General features: G+C 43.3%; 2 protein-coding genes across 2 annotated transcripts; one reads left to right on the top strand and one right to left on the bottom strand.

Moving 5' to 3' along the window:
- Positions 1-347: 347 nt before the first annotated feature.
- Positions 348-11449, bottom strand: LOC135574976 (adenosine receptor A1-like). Its single transcript, XM_065027114.1, has 3 exons — positions 11230-11449; positions 4742-5111; positions 348-2907 (listed from the first exon to the last, which is right to left on the bottom strand). The coding sequence occupies exons 2-3, from the start codon at positions 5101-5103 to the stop codon at positions 2076-2078; spliced, it is 1194 nt and encodes a 397-aa protein (XP_064883186.1). The 5' UTR covers positions 5104-5111; positions 11230-11449; the 3' UTR covers positions 348-2075.
- Positions 11450-12748: 1299 nt separating this feature from the next.
- On the top strand, positions 12749-17984 carry LOC115123807 (small ribosomal subunit protein eS19). Its single transcript, XM_029653170.2, has 6 exons — positions 12749-12773; positions 13721-13791; positions 15174-15274; positions 15475-15658; positions 16701-16755; positions 17918-17984. Exons 2-6 carry the CDS (start codon positions 13721-13723, stop codon positions 17960-17962), a joined length of 456 nt encoding a protein of 151 aa, XP_029509030.1. The 5' UTR covers positions 12749-12773; the 3' UTR covers positions 17963-17984.
- Positions 17985-20857: the final 2873 nt, after the last annotated feature.

The raw sequence follows: 20857 nt of genomic DNA, 5'->3' as shown, positions 1-20857 counted from the left end.
ATTGTTCATGTTGTAAATGACTGTTGTAGCTGGAAACGGCAGATTGTTGTTATGGAATATCTACATAGGCGTATAGAGGTCCATTATCAGCAACCATCACTCCTGTGTTCCAATGGCACGTTGCAAAAGGGTTTTCTAATGATCAATTAGCCTTTTAAAGTAATAAACTTGGATTAGCTAACACAATGTGCCATTGGAACACAGGAGTGATAGTTGCTGGTAATGGGCCTCTGAAAGCCAATGTAGATATTCCATTAAAAATCTGCCATTTCCAGCTACAATAGTCATTTACAACATTAACAATGTCTACACTGTATTTCTGATCAACTTGATGTTATTTTAATGGACAAAAAAGAAAAATAAGGACATTTCTAAGTGACCCCAAACTTTTGAACATGTTTATGTTTATTTATTTTCCCTTTTGTACTTGAACTATCTGCACATTATTACAACACTATATATAGACATAATATGACATATGAAATGTATGAATTCTTTTGGAACTTTTGTGAGTCTAATGTTTACTGTTATTTTGTATTGTTTATTTCACTTTTGTTTATTATCTATTTCACTTGCCAGTAAACCCCCAAATTGAACATTGAATTGAGAGAGAGAGAGAGAAAGAGAGAGAGAGAGAGTGCATGTAGATAAGTGCATCATTTTTCACACCAACATAACCAGAAGATGAACAATCCAATTAGTTAGAGCAAGGCCTTTTATTTAAGGAGAGTGTTAGATTTACACAGTTAATCAAAACAGCCATGAAAAACGTTTCTCTGCTATAATTATGAGGGCGTCACCGGACCAACCATGCTGTTATTACTGTGTGCTTAATTAAACATGATCAAAGCCAGATCTATACCATCCGCAGCAGCAGCAGAAGGCATGTTACAATGCAGACATATCCTGATCTAGTCCCAGGCTTAGTTCTGGATCAGTGTGAGATTAGAAGTCAACTGCGTGATATTTACTTTCTCAGTAGCTAGGAGTGAAAGTCCTCATTAAAACAACATGCGCATTTTACCACCAGAGAAGTGTTTCCAACAAATGTTCTCGTTGCTGATAAAAAAACTGTGCACGATGATGTAATACACATAAAAATAACGTTTGCAGTTAAATTCCCATGTACTGAATAAAAAATAGAATATAATTGTCAACTCTACTGATGGTTTAGTCACAAAAAAATGTTTGCGTTATATAGCAAATATGCCCACTCTGGTTTGGCATTTGCGCTCAAGACAACAGCTGACAGATACAGTGTGGTTGATGAGATTATTCTGGATAAAAGAGCAAGATCATTTACATTTGTTAAATGGCAGAGGGAGACCCTCGATATTTATTGTAAAGGAGCATGACGTTCATCATTCGCATTTTCACCACCCTGTAAAGTTGATCATCATTTACTAAATCTGTAGCCTAATAAACTACATGGTTTCCCGAGTCGTAGTGGAAGGACCACACACCATGTCATCGTGTGACTCCAAGTTTACTTTCGGTATGATGGTTATTATATGCATATTTACGCGTAAAGGCGTTTCCTCGCTATTTCTCACATTATGAATTATACCGACACAAAAAGATCCCAGCTTGTCTAGCGTATTTTGTTTGGCTGACATTTGGAACGTCTACTGACAAATTAGATGTTTCCATCAGGCCTGTCTTGACCTTTTTTATCTGGAATGTACTTTCCACAGCATAAAAAGGTTGGATGTAAGCCTGGTTAGTGACCTTATTTGATATGGGACTCAATAATTAAACAGCACAGTGTGTGAAAAACGAATTAACGTCTAGTATGTGCTACTGACAGGTTGATGAATATATATGGGGAAACATACACAAAGAAGCTCCTTGTGAATCACACAATGATACATGGCGCTGTTTACACACAATGATTGGAACTTATGTTTGTGGACAAACCTCCAGGGAAATTGGATGTTCAGCAATTTCGATGTATTACCATATTAGACATGTGTGTAAACAGAGCCTAAGAGATTGAATTAGAACATATGAGATGAGAATGCTGGTGTTGTAACAACGGGTTAACACACACACCTTCCCTGTTTTCCCGTTCCATGTTACACACACACATCTGGGCACAGCCTCCCTTTGAGTGAACAGGATGCCGCCTGCACAGCTGAACACAGGGCTCCGCCCACCGTCTTACCCCCTGTGGGGGCCAGGTGGGGCAGAGGTAGGGGTACCTGTTCGGCCCCCACCCGTTGTGTGGGAATGGTGAAGAGGAGAGGAGGCACCAGACCGTAGAGCTGCGACAGGAGCGAGACCAGCGGGAAAGCCCAGGTCGGGGGCAGTGTGCCTGGGGAGAAAAGCAGGAGGGAGTGGGTGATATGAAGGGGCAGACACAGGAGGACAAGGAGGCAGAGGGAGAGGCCTAGGGAGCGGGCACGGGGAGAGCGGCGTTTTTGGGGGCCAGAGCCCGGACCATCAGGGTCCTGTCTGGGCATCACACAGACCAGATCTAGGTAAATGGCCAGCAGGCCCATTAGGGGGAGCAGGAAGACAGTCACCCCATAGACACAGACCAGGAACTGGGGGCTGAGAACAGTGTCGGGGGCACACACCCCCCAATGGCTCCCATGGATCTCTGCATAGGTGAAGTTATGGAGATCCTCCACGTAGAACTTGGACAGGAAGCCGCCGTAAGGGAGGTACTTCCCGATCACAGAGCGGTCCTGGTTGTACTTGGGAGGCATCGGACGGGGAGGAGGGGAGGTCCAGTTGCCTGGGGGGATGCCGTCCAGCCCAAGCCCATCCAGCCATCCCTCTTCCCCTCCCCAGGTGTCCAGGACGTTCCAGCCGATGAACTGGGCAAAGGAGGAGAGGACAGAGGCCACCCAGCACAGCAGGACCACACACAGGGCCCGCCGACGTGTCACCAGCAAACTGTACCTGAAACAGAGAGAGAACCCAGTGGGTCAAATGAAGCCAGCATGAACTGATGTTCTAGAGCAGGGGTCTTCAACCTTGTTTACCCAGGGACCCCCGCCGAGGCAAACTGCCAACCCAGGGAGCCCCATCATATGTTAACCAAAAATGTATTTTTCACGTCTTGTCTTATCATCAGGTGAATGATAATGGCGAGGAGAAGTAACATGAACCAACATTTTAAAATGAATAGATTTGGTAGACAGATTTGAATTATTTTGACCTCCCCACATTATAATTGGAAGTATAAACACTAACATAGCCTATTGGCTAGACAAAGGTAACCCCAAACACATTTTTGCTAAAAGTAGCTGTTTAGCTGGTTAAAAAAAAGGTAAAACATGTGTCGTCCAAAATGTTTGTCCAAGTCAAGAAAGCAGCAACCAATGGCACTTTCAGTGACCCGGACGTTCCAACGCCAATGTCAGATACTCCAGTCAGCAGAGATGGGCAGTATTTCAATTACTTCTGACTCCTCTGTCATTTGTTTTACCCTGGGCTGAACTACAGTCCAATGTATTTTGTAACATTATACTTTCGACAGCTGTAATTAGTATTTTAAAAATACAAAATACATTTTCTATACTATTTTCTATAGCGGTTTCCCCTGCATTGGTATCAAAAGTCTGATGGCACTATGGTGTGATAAGAGCATCTGCTTAATGAACTAAATATAAATGTATATGTAAAAATGAACAATTGCAAAGCATGTTGAGTAGTATTCTCCACTTCAAAACAAGGCCAATAATAATACCCAGTGTGCTTTGCTGTTCATTTTGGTAAATGTTCACATATACAGTACATTTCCATTTTGGTCATTTAGCAGACACTCTTATCTAGAGTAACTTGCAGTCAGTGCATTCAACTAAGGTATATAAACAACAACATATCACAGTCATAACAAGTCAAACTTTCTGTAACTGTTACAAATGTATTTCTGTATTTCAAAATATGAATTTGTATTAAATACATTTCAAACGTATTTGGTGGTTTACTTTGATACATTGATCTTTATGGTATCATCAGGTGTGACGGTAAGACCCAGATGCAGACAACGTCAAATGAATAATGGTTTAATAATCCAACAGGGGCAATAGACAGGTCAAGGCAGGCAGGGGTCAGTAAACCAGAGGTGGGGCAACGGTACCAGACGGCAGGCATGCTCAGGGTCAGGGACAGGCAGGTGCGCTCAGAGTCAGGACAGGCAAGGGTCAAAACCAGGAGGGCGAGGAAAAGAGAGACTGGGAAAAGCAGCAGCTGAGACACAAAAATACTGGTTGAAATTGACAAACAAGACGAACTGGCAATAAACAGAGAACACAGGTATAAATACACAGGGGATAAGGGGGAAGATGGGCAACACCTGGAGGGGGTGGAGACAATCACAAGGACAGGTGAAACAGATCAGGGTGTGACAGGTATTTTGTAATTGTATTGTGTAATCAGTCATTTTTCCCCATCCCTCCCAATGAGTGTAATGAGCTCCAATGAGTGTAATGAGCTCCAATGAGTGTAATGAGCTCCAATGAGTGTAATGAGTTCATTGAGTGTAATTTGCTCAATATAAGGAGTTGAGAAATAAAATAATCATAATTTGAAAGAAGATTTTCTCACATTTTCTACTGTATGTAATAATACAATTGTTTATTCTGTTGTTTCTAGCATTATTCATAAAAAATATATATTTGTTTCACTTTTTGGTTTGTTTTTCATTTTATATTTTTGTCAGAACTCCGGTTGAATACCCCTGGTCTAGAGTTTAGCTTTGGTACTTTTTACCCCCCTCTCTCGGACTCACCTGCTCCCCATGCGGTGCTTCAGGTGGGAGTTGAGGGTCATGAGCAGCAGCAGGCAGACAGTGAACTGCCTGACCAGCAGAGGACAGCACACCAGGGTGATGCAGGTGTACAGGCACTGGGGACTCCTCAGGTTCAGCAGCACAGAGACAGGAACCCCCACCGCACCCCCCACTGCCCCCACCCAGCCCAGACACAACTTCAGGCAGGCAGAAACACTCCCGCTCCGGGTATGACCACCTCCACCCTGGCCTCCTCCATCCTCCTCCATTCCACCACCACCCATAGACATCCTCACACTCACCACGATCACCGACACAGATACCACACACTGACTCACCGAGTTCAGCCACATGTGCTCCATGGCTGAACCTAAGAGGGGGACAGAGACAAACAGGTGGAGGAGGTGGCAGAGGAAAGAGAGAGGATGACAAGAGTGAAACTGGTTGAGGTGTCAAACCTAGAGTAACTCTAAGAGATCATTCAAAGTTCCTTCTGCACTTGTCCCAATAGTGGATGTCTTATCATGGCTCCCTTGCTAATTATTACCATTGAACAATTGGCTTTGTCATCCCCTCCTCTCCCCTGAAACTGGCTTCCAGGTGAGGTTGATAATTATTATTTATATTTTTGTACCTTTATTTAACTCGGCAAGGCGGTTAAGAACAAATTCTTATTTACAATGACGGCCTACCAAAAGGCAATAGGCCTCCTGCGGGGATGGGGGCTGGGATTCAAATATAAAATAATACCACTGTTGTAGAGGGTGCATTATTATTATTATTATTATTATTATTATTATTATTTGACCCTGCTGGTCATCTATGAACATTTGAACATCTTGGCCATGTTCTGTTATAATCTCCACCCAGTACAGCCAGAAGAGGACTGGCCACCCCTCAGAGCCTGGTTCCTCTCTAGGGTTCTTCCTAGGTTCCTGCCTTTCTAGGGAGTTTTTCCTAGCCACTGTGCTTCTACATCTGAATTGCTTTCTGTTTGGGGTTTTAGGCTGGGTTTCTGTATAGCACTTTGTGACATCGGCTGATGTTTATTTATTTATTTATTTCACAAGGTAGGCAAGTTGAGAGCAAGTTGAGAACAAGTTCTCATTTACAATTGCAACCTGGCCAAGATAAAGCAAAGCTGTTTGGCACATACAACAACACTGAGTTACACATGGAGTAAAACAAACATACAGTCAATAATACAGTAGAAAAGTAAGTCTATATACAATGTGAGCAAATGAGGTGAGATAAGGGAGTAAAACGCAAATAAAAGGCCATGGTGGCGAAGTAAATACAATATAGCAAGTAAAACACTGGAATGGTAGATTTGCAGTGGAATAATGTGCAAAGTAGAGAAAAATAATGGGGTGCAAAGGAACAAAATAAATAAATACAGTAGGGGAAGAGGTAGTTGTTTGGGCTAAATTATAGATGGGCTATGTACAGGTGCAGTAATCTGTGAGCTGCTCTGACAGCTGGTGCTTAAAGCTAGTGAGGGAGATAAGTGTTTCCAGTTTCAGAGATTTTTGTAGTTCGTTCCAGTCATTGGCAGCAGAGAACTGGAAGGAGAGGCAGCCAAAGGAGGAATTGGTTTTGGGGGTGACCAGAGAGATATACCTGCTGGAGCGCGTGCTACAGGTGGGTGCTGCTATGGTGACCAGCGAGCTGAGATCAGGGGGGACTTTACCTAGCAGGGTCTTGTAGATGACCTGGAGCCAGTGGGTTTGGCGACGAGTATGAAGCGAGGGCCAGCCAACGAGAGAGTACAGGTCGCAGTGGTGGGTAGTATATGGGGCTTTCATGACAAAACGGATGGCACTGTGATAGACTGCATCCAATTTATTGAGTAGGGTATTGGAGGCTATTTTGTAGATGACATCGCCGAAGTTGAGGATCGGTAGGATGGTCAGTTTTACGAGGGTATGTTTGGCAGCATGAGTGAAGGATGATTTGTTGCGAAATAGGAAGCCGATTCTAGATTTAACTTTGGATTGGAGATGTTTGATGTGAGTCTGGAAGGAGAGTTTACAGTCCGGAACCGTCCAGAGTAGTGATGCTGGACGGGCGGGCAGGTGCAGGCAGTGATCGATTGAAAAGCATGCATTTAGTTTTACTTGTATTTAAGAGCAGTTGGAGGCCACGAAAGGAGAGCTGTATGGCATTGAAGCTCGTCTGGAGGGTTGTTAACACAGTGTCCAAAGAAGGGCCAGAAGTATACAGAATGGTGTCGTCTGCGTAGAGGTGGATCAGAGACACACCAGCAGCAAAAGCGACATCATTGATGTATACAGAGAAGAGAGTCGGCCCAAGAATTGAACCCTGTGGCATCCCCATAGAGACTGCCAGAGGCCCAGACAACAGGCCCACCGATTTGACACACTGAACTCTATCAGAGAAGTAGTTGGTGAACCAGGCGAGGCAATCATTTGAGAAACCAAGGTTATGGAGTCTGCCGATGAGGATGTGGTGATTGACAGAGTCGAAAGCCTTGGCCAGGTCGATGAATACGGCTGCACAGTAATGTCTCTTATCGATGGCCTTAGAAAGACAGGGTAGACCTTAGAAAGACAGGGTAGGATAAATATAGGTCTGTAGCAGTTTGGGTCTAGAGTGTCACCCCCTTTGAAGAGGGGGATAACCGCGGCAGCTTTCCAATCTTTTGGAATCTCAGACGACACGAAAGAGAGGTTGAACAGGCTAGTAATAGGGGTTGCAACAATTTCGGCAGATAGTTTTAGAAAGAAAGGGTCCAGATTTTCTAGCCCGGTTGATTTGTAGTTGTCCAGATTTTGCAGTTCTGTCAGAACATCAGCTGACTGGATTTGGGAGAAGGAGAAATGGGGAAGGCTTGGGCGAGTTGCTGTGTGGGGTGAAGTGCTGTTGACCAGGGTAGGGGTAGCTAGGTGGAAAACATGGCCAGCCGTAGAAAAATGCTTATTGAAATGCTCAATTATAGTGGATTTATCGATGGTGACAGAGTTTCCTATCCTCAGTGCAGTGGACAGCTGGGAGGAGGTGTTCTTATTCTCCATGGACTTTACAGTGTCCCAGGACTTTTTTGAGTTTGTGTTGCAGGAAGCAAATTTCTGTTTGAAAAAGCTAGCCTTGGTTTTTCTAACTGCTTGTGTATATTGGTTTCTAACTTCCCTGAAAAGTTGCATATCACGGGGGCTGTTCGATGCTAATGCAGAACGCCATAGGATGTTTTTGTGTTGGTTAATGGTAGTCAGGTATGGAGAGAACCAAGGGCTATATCTGTTCCTGGTTCAAAATTTCTTGAATGGGGCATGCTTATTTAAGATGGTGAGGAAGGCTTTTTTTTAATAACCAGGCATCCTCTGCTGACGGGATGAGGTCAATATCCTTCCAGGATACCTGGGCCAGGTCAATTAGAAAGGCCTGCTCGCTGAAGTGTTTCAGGGAGCGTTTGACAGTGATGAGTGGAGGTCGTTTGACCGCTGACCCATTACAGATGCAGGCAATGAGGCAGTGATCGCTGAGATCTTGGTTGAAAACAGCAGAGGTGTATTTAGAGGGCAAGTTGGTTAGGATGATATCTATGAGGGTGCCCGTATTTACGGCTTTGGGGTGGTACCTGGTAGGTTCATTGATCATTTGTGTGAGATTGAGGGCATCAAGCTTAGATTGTAGGATGGCTGGGGTGTTAAGCATGTCCCAGTTTAGGTCACCTAGCAGCAAGAGCTCTGAAGATAGATGGGGGGCAATCAGTTCACATATGGTGTTTAGAGCACAGCTGGGGGGAGAGGGTGGTCTATAGCAGGCAGCAATGGTGAGAGACTTGTTTTTAGAGAGGTGGATTTTTAAAAGTAGAAGTTCAAATTGTTTGGGTACAGACTTGGATAGTAGGACAGAACTCTGCAGGCTATCTCTGCAGTAGATTGCAACACCGACCCCTTTGGTCATTCTATCTTGTCTGGAAATGTTGTAGTTAGGGATGGAGATTTCTGAGTTTTTGATGGTCTTCCTAAGCCAGGATTCAGACACAGCTAGGACATCCAGGTTGGCAGAGTATGCTAAAGCAGTGAATAAAACAAACTTAGGGAGGGGGCTTCTAATGTTAACATGCATGAAATCAAGGCTTTTACGGTTACAGAAGTCATCAAAAGAGAGTGCCTGGGGAATAGGAGTGGAGCTAGGCACTGCAGGGCCTGGATTCACCTCTACATCGCCAGAGGAACAGAGGAGGAGTAGGATAAGGGTACGGCTAAAAGCTATGAGAATTTGTCGTCTAGGACGTCTGGAACAGAAAGTAATAGGAGCAGGTTTCTGGGGGCGATAAAATAGCTTCAAGGTATAATGTACAGACAAAGGTATGGTAGGATGTGAATACAGTGGAGGTAAACCTAGGCATTGAGTGATGATGAGAGAGATATTGTCTCTAGAAACATCATTGAAACCAGGTGATGTCATTGTATGTGTGGGTGGTGGAACTGAAAGGTTGGATAAGGTATAATGAGCAGGGCTAAAGGCTCTACAGTGAAATAAGCCAATAAATACTAACCAGAACAGCAATGGACAAGGCATATTGACATTAAGGAGAGGCATGCTTAGCCAAGTGATCATAAGGGTCCAGTGAGTAGTGAGGTTGGTTGGAGTCAGCTAGCCGGGCAATGGGTAGCAAGCTGGCAGAGGATGGAGGTCTGTTTTTAGCTACCTCGTGCATTTCCGTCGGTAGGTTAGTGGGGTTCCGTCTGGTAGAGGGGACCAATCCAATTGGCAAAATAGATATAGTTATAGTGACCCAAGGAAATTGTCCGATGAACCTATTCAGATAGCAGCCGATAAGACAGCTAACGATTAGAGGGCCGCAGATGGGCGTTCAGGTAACGTTGCGACGGAGGGGCCAGTTGGATAACTCCCTCGGGCAGATAACGTCGGTATTCCAGTTGTGGAGGCCGGATAGGTGATTGTAGCCCAGGAGTGGCTGATGGAACTCTTCAGCTGCCTAGCTCCGGAATAATTGATGTTTGCTCCGGGACCGACGTAAGCCAACAGTCACTTGGATAGCAGCTAGCTAGCTGCAAGATCTAGGTATAAATGTCCGGGGATATGGAGAGAAAATAGGTCCGGTATGCTCTGGTCTGAGTCGCGTTGTACAAAACTGGCGATAGCTTTCCGAGCTAAAGGATAGCTGATGACCACCAACCGTGGTTAGCTGAATACTAACGTTAGCCAGTGAATTGGCTAGCTTCTGGCTAGCTTCTGTTGTGGATTTCAGATTTGAGGTGAATAAATGTTAATGTTAAAAGGGCTTTATAAATAAATGTGATTGAGAGTGATTGAGCATGGCAGCAACACATGACCACACAGCATAGTAGCAACACAACACAACAACATGGTAGCAAAACAACAATGCAGCAGCACAACATGGTAGCAGCATAAAATATGGTATAAACATTATTGGGCACATGAGGAAGCATTCTCAGTCAATTTACCTGGGACATAAAAAAAGAAGAAAAAGACAATGGCAATAGTTTGAGAAGAAAGGGGGTAAGAATGGAGAGAGTGAGTGGGAGGTCTAAAAGAGAAAGATTGATTGAGAAAAGAGAGTGGTGGGAGGACAGAGTAAAGGAAAAATAAATGAAAAGGGAGACGCAGAGGCAGGAAGTTGAGGGGGAGAGATGGTTAAATATTTGTTCTAGGTATTAGAGACCTGTACTGGTACCTGGAGAGTGAAAAGGTCAGCGTAGACTGGACCTGACAGAGCACTCACACTGAGGATGTGAGCACCATGCAAACACAGTGTAGAGAGGGTAGGCTCTGTGAAACAGACCGAACATCGCACACTGCAGCAGACAGACAGAGCAGGAGACATTGGTGTGAACTTGCTCGAGTGTGATTGACAGGTAATTTCAGAACATTTTCAAACAATGGTCTCAAATAAAGCAAAGCGTCTGGATGTTGAAATAGCAGATTTAGCTCTGTAATATGCCACCTGTCTCCTCAGAATAATGACTTTGACCTTTTCAGGACATCCAGACGACAAGTTGTCCGTTTTCATAATAATTATGACTGACTGGAATAATTGTTTTATACAGCTGCATAATCAGTTGATACAGTTGTCTCCCGACCTGCTCCTTGAAGGGCCTTAAAATAATTATTGGAGTTCATTCCATCTTATGTGGTTGTCTTCAGTTTGAATCTGTGACTGGTCGCTTTCAATGTGATTAATTTACTTTTGCTAATCAATTAAGCATTGAGAGACAACACAAGCATACAGACTCACAGCCACACTACACAGGCAGAGCTTTAGATTTAGATAGTAGGAATCTCAATGGATGACAGAAAATATGAAAGAGAATATAATGGAAGGAGAATGGATAGAGAACAGAAGGTGATTTTGTGGACCCCAGGAAGAGAAGCTGCAGCTCTATCGCAACAGCTAATGGGGATCCTAATAAAATACCAAATACCAAAATAGAGCTGTCTAGAACAGTAGAATAAATGAGAAAAGACCAAATTACCTGATATGTTGTGGATGTATAGCTCTGGATAAGAGCGTCTGCTAAATGACTAAAATGTAAATGTAAAATGTAAATATAAGTCTATGACAGTTCTAATCTGTCCTCTGTAAACTTTCCCTCACTCTTTACCTCCCTATCTCTTCCTCTCACTTTATTCTTCTGCGCTGACTGACAGAATAAACTCACATTCATAAACCGTCATTACCCTCTCTGCCCACCTATCTCCTGGTCGTGTCTATACAAACATATCAATTGTGTCAATGTTGAAGCAGTGCTAACCTTTCCACCTGAGCTGTGCAAAGGTCACCACAAGCATTGTAAATAAAAAAGACCAAGGTTATAGTTAACACATATACTCGCAGACACACACACTCAAGTCAATCGAACATGTACAAATGCACACACACACACACACACACACACACACACGAAAGGAAACACTCAAACGTGTGTAAACATAATGGCACAGATGGAAGAGATGATGAACAGAGAAAAACAACGGAGAGAAATCAGAGAGGGACAGAGAACGCAATCTCTTATCCACTGAAGGGTTTGGGCATTGTTCTGTGGCAGCATTACATTTACACGTGCCGTGTTTCAGGCAGCAGTACATTTACATGTGCCGTGTTTCAGGCAGCAGTACATTTACACATGCCGTGTTTCAGGCAGCAGTACATTTACACATGCCGTGTTTCAGGCATCAGTACATTTACACATGCCGTGTTTCAGGCAGCAGTACATTTACACGTGCCGTGTTTCAGGCAGCAGTTCATTTATTTTTCAACGGCTATTTCTAGGATAACAAAGAACAAATTAAGTGGCATTGTTTTTTTTTTCATGGATGAAATGTACCATGAGAAATAAAGAATGATTGTTGCATGCAGAATTCAAAGGAATTTGATCATGATCTCTGTCAGTAGGCTATTTGTAGAAATCTCTTAAGAATAAGAAATGGTTTTATATAGTATGTATAAACTGTAAAGTGTTGTGGTCCATTAGTTTACTCCAATTAGGGGAGGGATGGTAGGGTTAGGGGAAAATAATAAAGGAAAATGTATATATTTTTAAATATATGTATTTTATCTATATTATTTACCATAAGATAATATATGGTTGCAATGCATTTCACGGGATATGTCACAAGATTATTATAATAAAAACATAATTTTGAATTACATCCTGGTTATTGCATTCACTGTGCAGATTATAGTAACATTAGACATTAGTATCCTATTTGCTGCAATAAAAAAGTACTTTCATATACCACAAAAAAAACCTGCAAATTAATTCCTATTGCTGCTCCAGGGCACGTGCCACATAATTCAATGCTTTTGATTGTGATGTAGCCTTAACCTTGGGCACTGCAAACTGCTTTGAAATGCATCAGGTTTTACTCTGATTGGGCTAGAAATTTATCAACCGGGTGAGGAAAATACGGATGTACAGGGTGAGGTCATATCTCGCGAGAACAAACGAGATCCGCCCGTTTTAACACGGGCTGGAAACCCTGTCTTGCCCTCTTCCTCTCGCTGTCCACAAGCAAGGTAAAGGATGTCTGGTCTCCGGCCTTATTTCACCAACTGTATGACATTTTCGTGATAATTATTCTCCCATAACTGACCGCGTATACATTAAACAATCAATTAACAAATACCGGGTTTTCCGGAAAGTCTATAGAGTCCTGTAGATTATTTAGAATAAAATAAAATTGCATGCGGCACTCGCACGTAGCTTCCAGTGATGGCTGCCCCCATGCCTTTGCATTGGGCCTAAACATTTCGCGTTTAGTTTGTCCATTTTAGATAAGACAATTATGATATCTGCGCTAACGGTGTCTTCCTTTTGAATGTGTTACGCTCGTCGGCAGTTGGACTGTGATCCTTATACTGTCTGGTTTTCTGCCTCGAATTTCTGATGTGGTTACATGTGTCGGTTTATAGGTTCATTGCTAGCATTGTGGCTAACTCCAGTTACCATAATTTTATTTAACGGTGGCAGGTTTGTTGGTGAGATGGTTTTCCATGATATCAGTTTTTTGCTAAAATTGGACTTCAGATCATTCAGGACTTCGCACAATATGAAGAATGCATATTATCACGATGTGAATGTTTTCCATCGCCGCTGTTTGACAGGAAGATAAGTAGCCTATAGAATTAGCTAGCCAACTAACGGTAGTTGCCTGCTTAAGCAAGCTGTTCATCACCTATCTGGCTAGTTAACTAACTAGTTAGCTAGATAGTGTGGTTTGCAGAAAGGTTATCAATAGTAGTGTATAGACGTGTAGTCATCAGATTAACTGTTTTGAGTATTGGGGCAGTCGAGTCATCCTATCGTCTGCACATAACTATGTAACTAACCTTGGGTTACATGAGTAGCTAGGCTACATATTGAATGTGCTCAGGACCTCAAACAACCCAGGACATTCGTTGCAGTCTACATAGCATCATTCATACATTGTACCTCCTACTGAAGTTCTCTACCTCTCTGGCAGATGCCTGGTGTCACAGTGAAAGACGTCAACCAGCAGGAGTTTGTCCGTGCCCTGTCAGCTTTCCTGAAGAAGTGAGTTTTCCACTCAGTTCTGTAATATAAGTATATGTAGTTGCATAAACGTAGAGCCTTGTTCAATTTTTTGCTTTGTAGTGCATTGAGCTTTTGTGAATGACTAACAGACTTAGACTTGGAGACATTAAAACTCATTTTTCAACCACTCCACAAATTTCTTGTTACTAACTATAGTTTTGGCAAGTCGGTTAGGACATCTACTTTGTGCATGACACGTTTTTCCAAACGCCTGAAGGTACCACGTTCATCTGTACAAACAATAGTACGCAAGTATAAACACCATGGGACCATGCAGCCGTCATACTGCTCAGGAAGGAGACCTGTCTCCTAGAGATGGATGTACTTTGGTGTGAAAATTGCAAATCAATCCCAGAACAACAGCAAAGGACCGTGTGAAGATTCTGGAGGAAACAGCTACAAAAGTATCTATATCCACAGTAAAACAAGTCCTATATCGACATAACCTGAAAGGCCGCTCTACAAGGAAGCCACTGCTCCAAAACCACCCATAAAAAAGCCAGACTACGGTTTGCAACTGCACATGGAGACCAAGGTACTTTTTTGAGAAATGTCCTCTGGTCTGATGAAACAAAAAATAGAACTGTTTGGCCATAATGACCCTCGTTATGTTTGGAGGACAAAGGGAGACTCTTGCAGGCCGAAGAACACCATCCCAACCGTGAAGCACGGGGGTGGCAGCATCATGTTGTGGGGTGCTTTGCTGCAGGAGGGACTGGCACACTTCACAAAATAGATGGCATCATGAGGGAGGAAAATGATATGGATATATTGAAGCACCATCTCAAGACATCAGTCAGGAAGTTAACGTTTGGTCGCAAATGGGTCTTCCAATTGGACAATGACCCCAAGCATACTTCCAAAGTTGTGGCAAAATGGTTTAAGGACAACCGACAAGGCATTGGATTGACCATCACAAAGCCCTAACCTCAAATCCCATAGAACTTTTGTGGGAAGAACTGAAAAAGCATGTGCGAGCAAGGAGGCCTACAAACCTGACTCAGTTACATCAGCTGTCAGGAGGAATGGACCAAAATTCACCCAACTTATTGTGGGAAGCTTGTGGAAGGCTACATGAAACGTTTGTCCCAAGTTCATTCATTTAAAGGCAATGCTACCCAATACTAATTGAGTGTATGTAAACTTCTGACCCACTGGGAATGTGATGAAAGAAATAAAAGCTTAAATAAATCATTATATTCTAACATTTCACATTCTTAAAATAAAGTCGTGATCCTAACTGACCTAAGACAGGGAATTTTTACTAGGATTATGTCGGGAATTGTGAAACTGAGTTTAAATGTATTTGGCTAAGGTGTATGTAAACTTCCCACTTCAACTGTATGCTTTTCCTATTCCAGGTCAGGAAAGCTGAAGGTCCCAGATTGGGTGGACATTGTCAAGCTGGCAAAACACAAGGAGCTGGCCCCCAGCGATGAGAACTGGTTCTACACAAGAGCTGGTATGATTTTGATCATTGACATTCTTCCCTTCAGGACTACCTGTCTGCTCAGGCTGTTAGTCTAGTGTGGTAGAGCCAATCTGTTATTGGCATTGGTTTAGACCAAAATTGGCCACAAATGATTTGACTGTTAGTGCAGAAGTATGGAATAAGATTATTGACTCTGGCCATCAGTGGTGTTAACCTCTTTTCCCTCCCAGCTTCCACAGTGCGCCACCTGTACCTGCGTGGGGGTGCCGGTGTGGGCTCCATGACCAAGATCTATGGTGGTCGCCAGAGGAACGGTGTGTGCCCTGCCCACTTCAGTGTCGGTTCCAAAAACGTGGCCCGCAAGGTGCTGCAGGCCCTCGAGCTTCTCAAGATGGTGGAGAAGAACCCCAACGGGTGAGTAGAGCCATGCTGGTTAGAACATCCCTAGACACTGAGCCAAGGTTGCCGTTGTCATTGGTCCTTATGGTTAGGTTTAGGGAAGCAAGCAGATCCTACATCTCTACTGAGCACAGAGGGAAACACCGGATATGAACTGGTCCCAGAGCACCACTGGAACTGGTCCCAGAGCACCAACCACTGACTTGACGATTTTAAATTCTCGCTTCATGCAACGCTTAAGAGTGATTAAAAAAAATCTTCCCTTTGTTGAAAACATTTTGCCCACTGAACAAAACCGTATACAGACAAAGCATCTTACAAGTGCTCAATTTCATAAGTGTTGATTATATTATTTGCATGAAATCTGGATAAATATACTATTGTGATCTTACCAGGCTTGTTCAGATTTAATTGGTTTAGTAGTTTTGTAGCAATTTCTGCAAATGGTTGGGCACATTTTATCCTATGGCGGTTGTGTAGGGGTGTCATTGCCTTCTCTGGCATTACTGTGTCTGATGTTGTCAGTCGACCTGTGTAAGGGATGTTGATGTAGTCTGCTGTGTTACTGTACAGAATGGAGTTGATCCGTTAGTATGGAGGAGTCGGACCCCGGCCACCCTAGTCATAGACTGTTTTCTGTTACCGGAGCGCCAAGTCTAGGTCCTAAAGACTTCTTAACAGCTTCTACCCCCAAGCCAGTTAATCAAATGGCTACCCAGACTATTTGCATTGCCCCCCCCCCCCCTTTATGCTGCTGCTACTGTCTATGCATAGTCACTTTAATAACTCTACCCACATGTACATATTACTTCAATTACCTCGACTAACCGGTGCACCCGCACATTGACTCTGTACCGGTACCCCCTGTATATAACCTTGCTACTGTTATTTTACGGCTGTTCTAATTATTTATTTTTTACTTAACACTTATTTTTCTTAACTTCATTGTTGGTTAAGTGCTCGTAAACATTTCACATTAGTCTACCTATTGTCACATGCGCAGAATACAATCTTTGTTTAATTAGTTCTGTTGCTGACTGAACCTCTTCTCTCACAGTGGTCGCAGACTAACCGCCCAGGGAACCAGAGATCTGGACAGGATTGCTGGCCAGGTGAAGTCCTTCTCTTTCCTCCACCAGCAGGTTTTGGTTACCTACCTTCTGGGGAGTCCATGGGTTGTGCGGGCCTGTTCCAGACAAACGGCAAAACTAATAAGTTCAATCAGGACCGTGAGATAATTTGGTCAAATGTGGGTGGGGGGGGGGGGGGGGGGCTTATTTGTCCTTTCATACGTTCAAGTGGAACCTGTTTGGTGTTGTGTTTTTTGCATATTCCACTGAGACGCCCTCACTGTGGTCACGGCCAGGCATCAGCTGTTATTGGCTGATACCCTGGAGCAGATGGGGTTAAGTGCCTTAGTCTGCTTGGGGAAACGAAACTAGTAACCTTTCAGTTATTAGCCTAGCGGTTAGAGCGCTGGGCCATCTGCTGCTTTGCTTGGCTGGAATAAAGGCTTTATAGGCCCAAGGCTGACCGGGACCAGGGTACTGCCTCGTACCTCACCATATCAGGCCTGTGGGCCCTTATCTAAAAAGTCGATTCAAACATGTTTTGTTGCAGAAATACGTTTTTAATCACTGAAACATGTCACCCTGTACTTTGATGATAGAACATCCCACAGTGCATGTAACGAGCGCATTAGCACAGTGTTGCCCAAGCATTCAGCCTGCTGTCCTTGGTCTAGATTTATTTTCTGACTTTGCTCCTGAGCCTCACAGCCTGCATAATGAATGTCAGTCTTGTTTTAAATTTTTTTTTTTTTTTAAATACTGTGGTAAAAAGAAACAGCAGCTCAGCCACTGTTGGCAGCAATCTGTCTGCCTAAGAGGAACAACAGTGTGACAATCCAAGGGTAAACAAGCAGAGGGAATTTCATGCTGACTGAATCCACCGTATGGTGCAGCTTTTCCCTCTTGGTCCTTTGTAATGAGCTGAATTTAGATTCACTAACCTGGCCCTCCCTGGCTGCTCATCAATCGGCTGGCTTGGCTTCCACCTGTGGTGTTTTTGATGGTTTAGAAATAGTTTTTATCCCAAGGAGCAAGGTATGGCATGTGCTGTCGTGACATGATTGGCATTTCTGAGGGGTTCTAGTGAAGTCATTGTCCTCGAGCTGTTTTATTCCAGTGTGATGTGGGCCTCATTACTTTGTTAGATAGTAACCTCTGAACAAATCTGCAGCACTAAATGTCTTGTTTTGATTTGCTTCCCCAGGTCGCAGCTGCGAAGTTGCCCCCCAAGGCTGCCCCCACAGTTTAATAAATATTTTTTGGAGAAGGTGTATTCTTGTCTGTTCTTTTTTCAAACCTGAGCAGGTTGGGATTTATCAACAATAGATGGAAACTTTGCTTTCATGGGTTTATGGTTTTGCATACCGATGTTAGCCATGTAACCTCTGGTCTTGATGTCATTGGGGGACTAGATTGAAGTGTAGGTGTTTTGGGGATGGTGGTCTGTTTAGTCTGCACAATGGTTTTTTGTTGAATTCCAATAAACTTCCAAAATATTACTCATATTGAGTTTAGTTAAATTCTTACCCTGTCATACCAGTACCCCAAACTACTTGTCAGAGTCTTAGCTATGCATAGCTTCAAAATGTTAAACCATCATATTGAACTTTGGGCTGCTAGTTGTCTTGACATCGGCCATACGTGTATGAGAATATGGCTTGATGCGACAGTGCCATCTAGAGGAGACTGAACTCGACTACAGCTCACCCAGCAGAAATGTCTCACACTTAGGGGGTTCAGTGCAGTCTTTGTTACCTGTCAAGTTAAATGTGATTTGCATGTCCTCCAACTCTATCAGAGGAAGAGGTAATGTGGGCTGTTTCGAGCTCCAAAATCTGTTGCTATGGGTGTATTTTGGACCTAAACTTGTCGCCTGTTTTTCTGCCGTTAAGGCGGCGACATGAGCATCTCTTTATACCGAGCTGTGACTACTGCTTCCAACAAAGACATTTTGTTTGTTCACTCTGATCACGTAAAAAGAAAAAAATGTTAGATGCCTTAATACGAAAGTTTCTTAAAGTTTACTGAACCAATATAAATGCCAGATGTAAGATATTTTTTGAGGGTGTGCAATTGGCATGCTGACTGCAGTAATGTGAACCAGAGCTGTTGCCAGATAATTTAATGTTAATTTCTCTACCATAAGCCACTTCCAATGTCATTTTATAGAATTAGGTAGTATGTCCAACCGGCCTCACAGCTGCAGAGCACATGTAACCACGCCATCCTAGGACTTCCACATCCAGTTTCTTCACCTGCTGGATTGTCTGAGTCCAGCCACCTGGACAGCTGATAAAACTGGGTTTGCACAACTGAATAATTTCTGCACTGTCAGAAACTGCTCTGCATGCTCGTCCTCACCAGGGTCTTGACCTGACTGCTGTTTAGTGTCGTAACTGACTTCAGTGGGCAAATGCTCACCGACGACCACTGGAGAAGTGTGCTCTTCATGGATGAATCCCGGTTTCTACTGTACTGGGCAGATGGCAGACTGTGTATGGCATCATGTGGGTGAGCGGTTTGCTGATGTCCACTTTGTGAACAGAGTGCCCCATGTTGGGGTTATGGTATGGGCAGGCATAAGCTACAGACAATGAACACAATTGCCTTTTATTGATGGTAATTTGAATGCACAGAGATACCGTGACGAGATCCTGAGGCCTATTGTTGCACCATTCATCCACCGCCATCACATGTTTTAGCATGATAATGCATGGCCCCGTGTCACAAGGATCTGTAGACAATTCCTGGAAGCTGAAAATAATATTCACCAGACAGGTCACCCATTGAGCTTGTATGTGATGCTCTGGATCGAAGTGTACGACAGCGTGTTCCTGTTCACGCCAATATCCAGCAACTTTGCACAGCCATTATTGAAGAGGAGTGGGACAACATTCCAAATGCTACAATCACCAGACTGATCAACACACATGCGAAGGAGATGAATAAGGCAAATGGTGGTCACACCAGATAAGGCTGCTTTTCTGATCCTCGCCACTACCTTTTTTATGGTATCTGTGACCAACAGATGCTTTTGTATTTCCAGTTATGGGAAATCCATAGATTAGGGCCTAATGCATTTATTTCAATTGATATCCTTATATGAACTGTAACTCAGTAAAATCTTGTGATTTTTTTGTGTATTTACTGTTACTACAACAAAGAAATACTTAAATATGTAATTTTGTCCACGAAACGTTACATTAAAATAATGTAGGATTCCATTCATTCCTATGGACGATTGTCCCTTCTGAGGAGTACCAATATGGCAGACTGTCTTTAAAACTTCATATTGGCCAATGCATAGTGTTGCAATCTAGTGTTCGTATACATGATTGGTCCAGACTGGCTGCTTCTTATAAAGTAATGATGGGTCTTTACCACTTTAAGTCAACACCTGTATTTCCTCAGTAACTGTAATGCACAGGCCCAATTCTTATAATCCCTTGCCACCTATGCACCTGGAGGCAGGAATGGACAGGTGTTAGCATGGCAAAAGATGAACTAAACCCCTGCAATACGACATAAGCAGAGGATTTAACCTAATGCCTTATGATGAGATGGCCCCTGTTGTACCGCAGATATCCACCAGAGAGCGACACAGTACAGGGAATGTTTTCACCTATTGGGTTGCCATCCAAAGAGATGACTAGTCTTTATGGTCTCTCGTGCTAGAGGTGGAACCAGACATAATTTATTTTTATATATTTAACTAGGCAAGTCAGTTAAGAACCAATTCTTATTTACAATGTCCAAACATTGTTTACAAACTTATTTACAAACGTCCAAACCCGGACGATGCTGGGCCAATTGTGCGCCACCCTATGACACTCCCAATCATGGAGTGTCAATCATGAATGTGATACAGCCTGGATGCACTTAGACCAATGGTTTTCAACGCATTTTCACAGCCATGTAACTAGGAACTTTAGTTTTTGGACATTTATGAGACTATAATCTCTGACGCAATTATGCCACATTTTAGTGCTGGGTTTTCCAGATTAGTGAGACAAGGGGCCAGATTCAATCAGATCGCGATGCACGTTTTAAAGGCAACGTTCCCACGTTCGCGGAGAACACATTAATGGTAAATGTTGAATATGTTGGCGCAATCTTTTAAATGTCAATCCTGCTATAACGCGGA

The sequence above is a fragment of the Oncorhynchus nerka genome, linkage group LG14 (assembly GCF_034236695.1).
Source record: "Oncorhynchus nerka isolate Pitt River linkage group LG14, Oner_Uvic_2.0, whole genome shotgun sequence".
NCBI classification, from domain to species: domain Eukaryota; kingdom Metazoa; phylum Chordata; class Actinopteri; order Salmoniformes; family Salmonidae; genus Oncorhynchus; species Oncorhynchus nerka.
The sequence above is the reverse complement of the archived record's forward strand: the minus strand, read 5'-3'. Positions and strand labels throughout refer to the sequence as shown.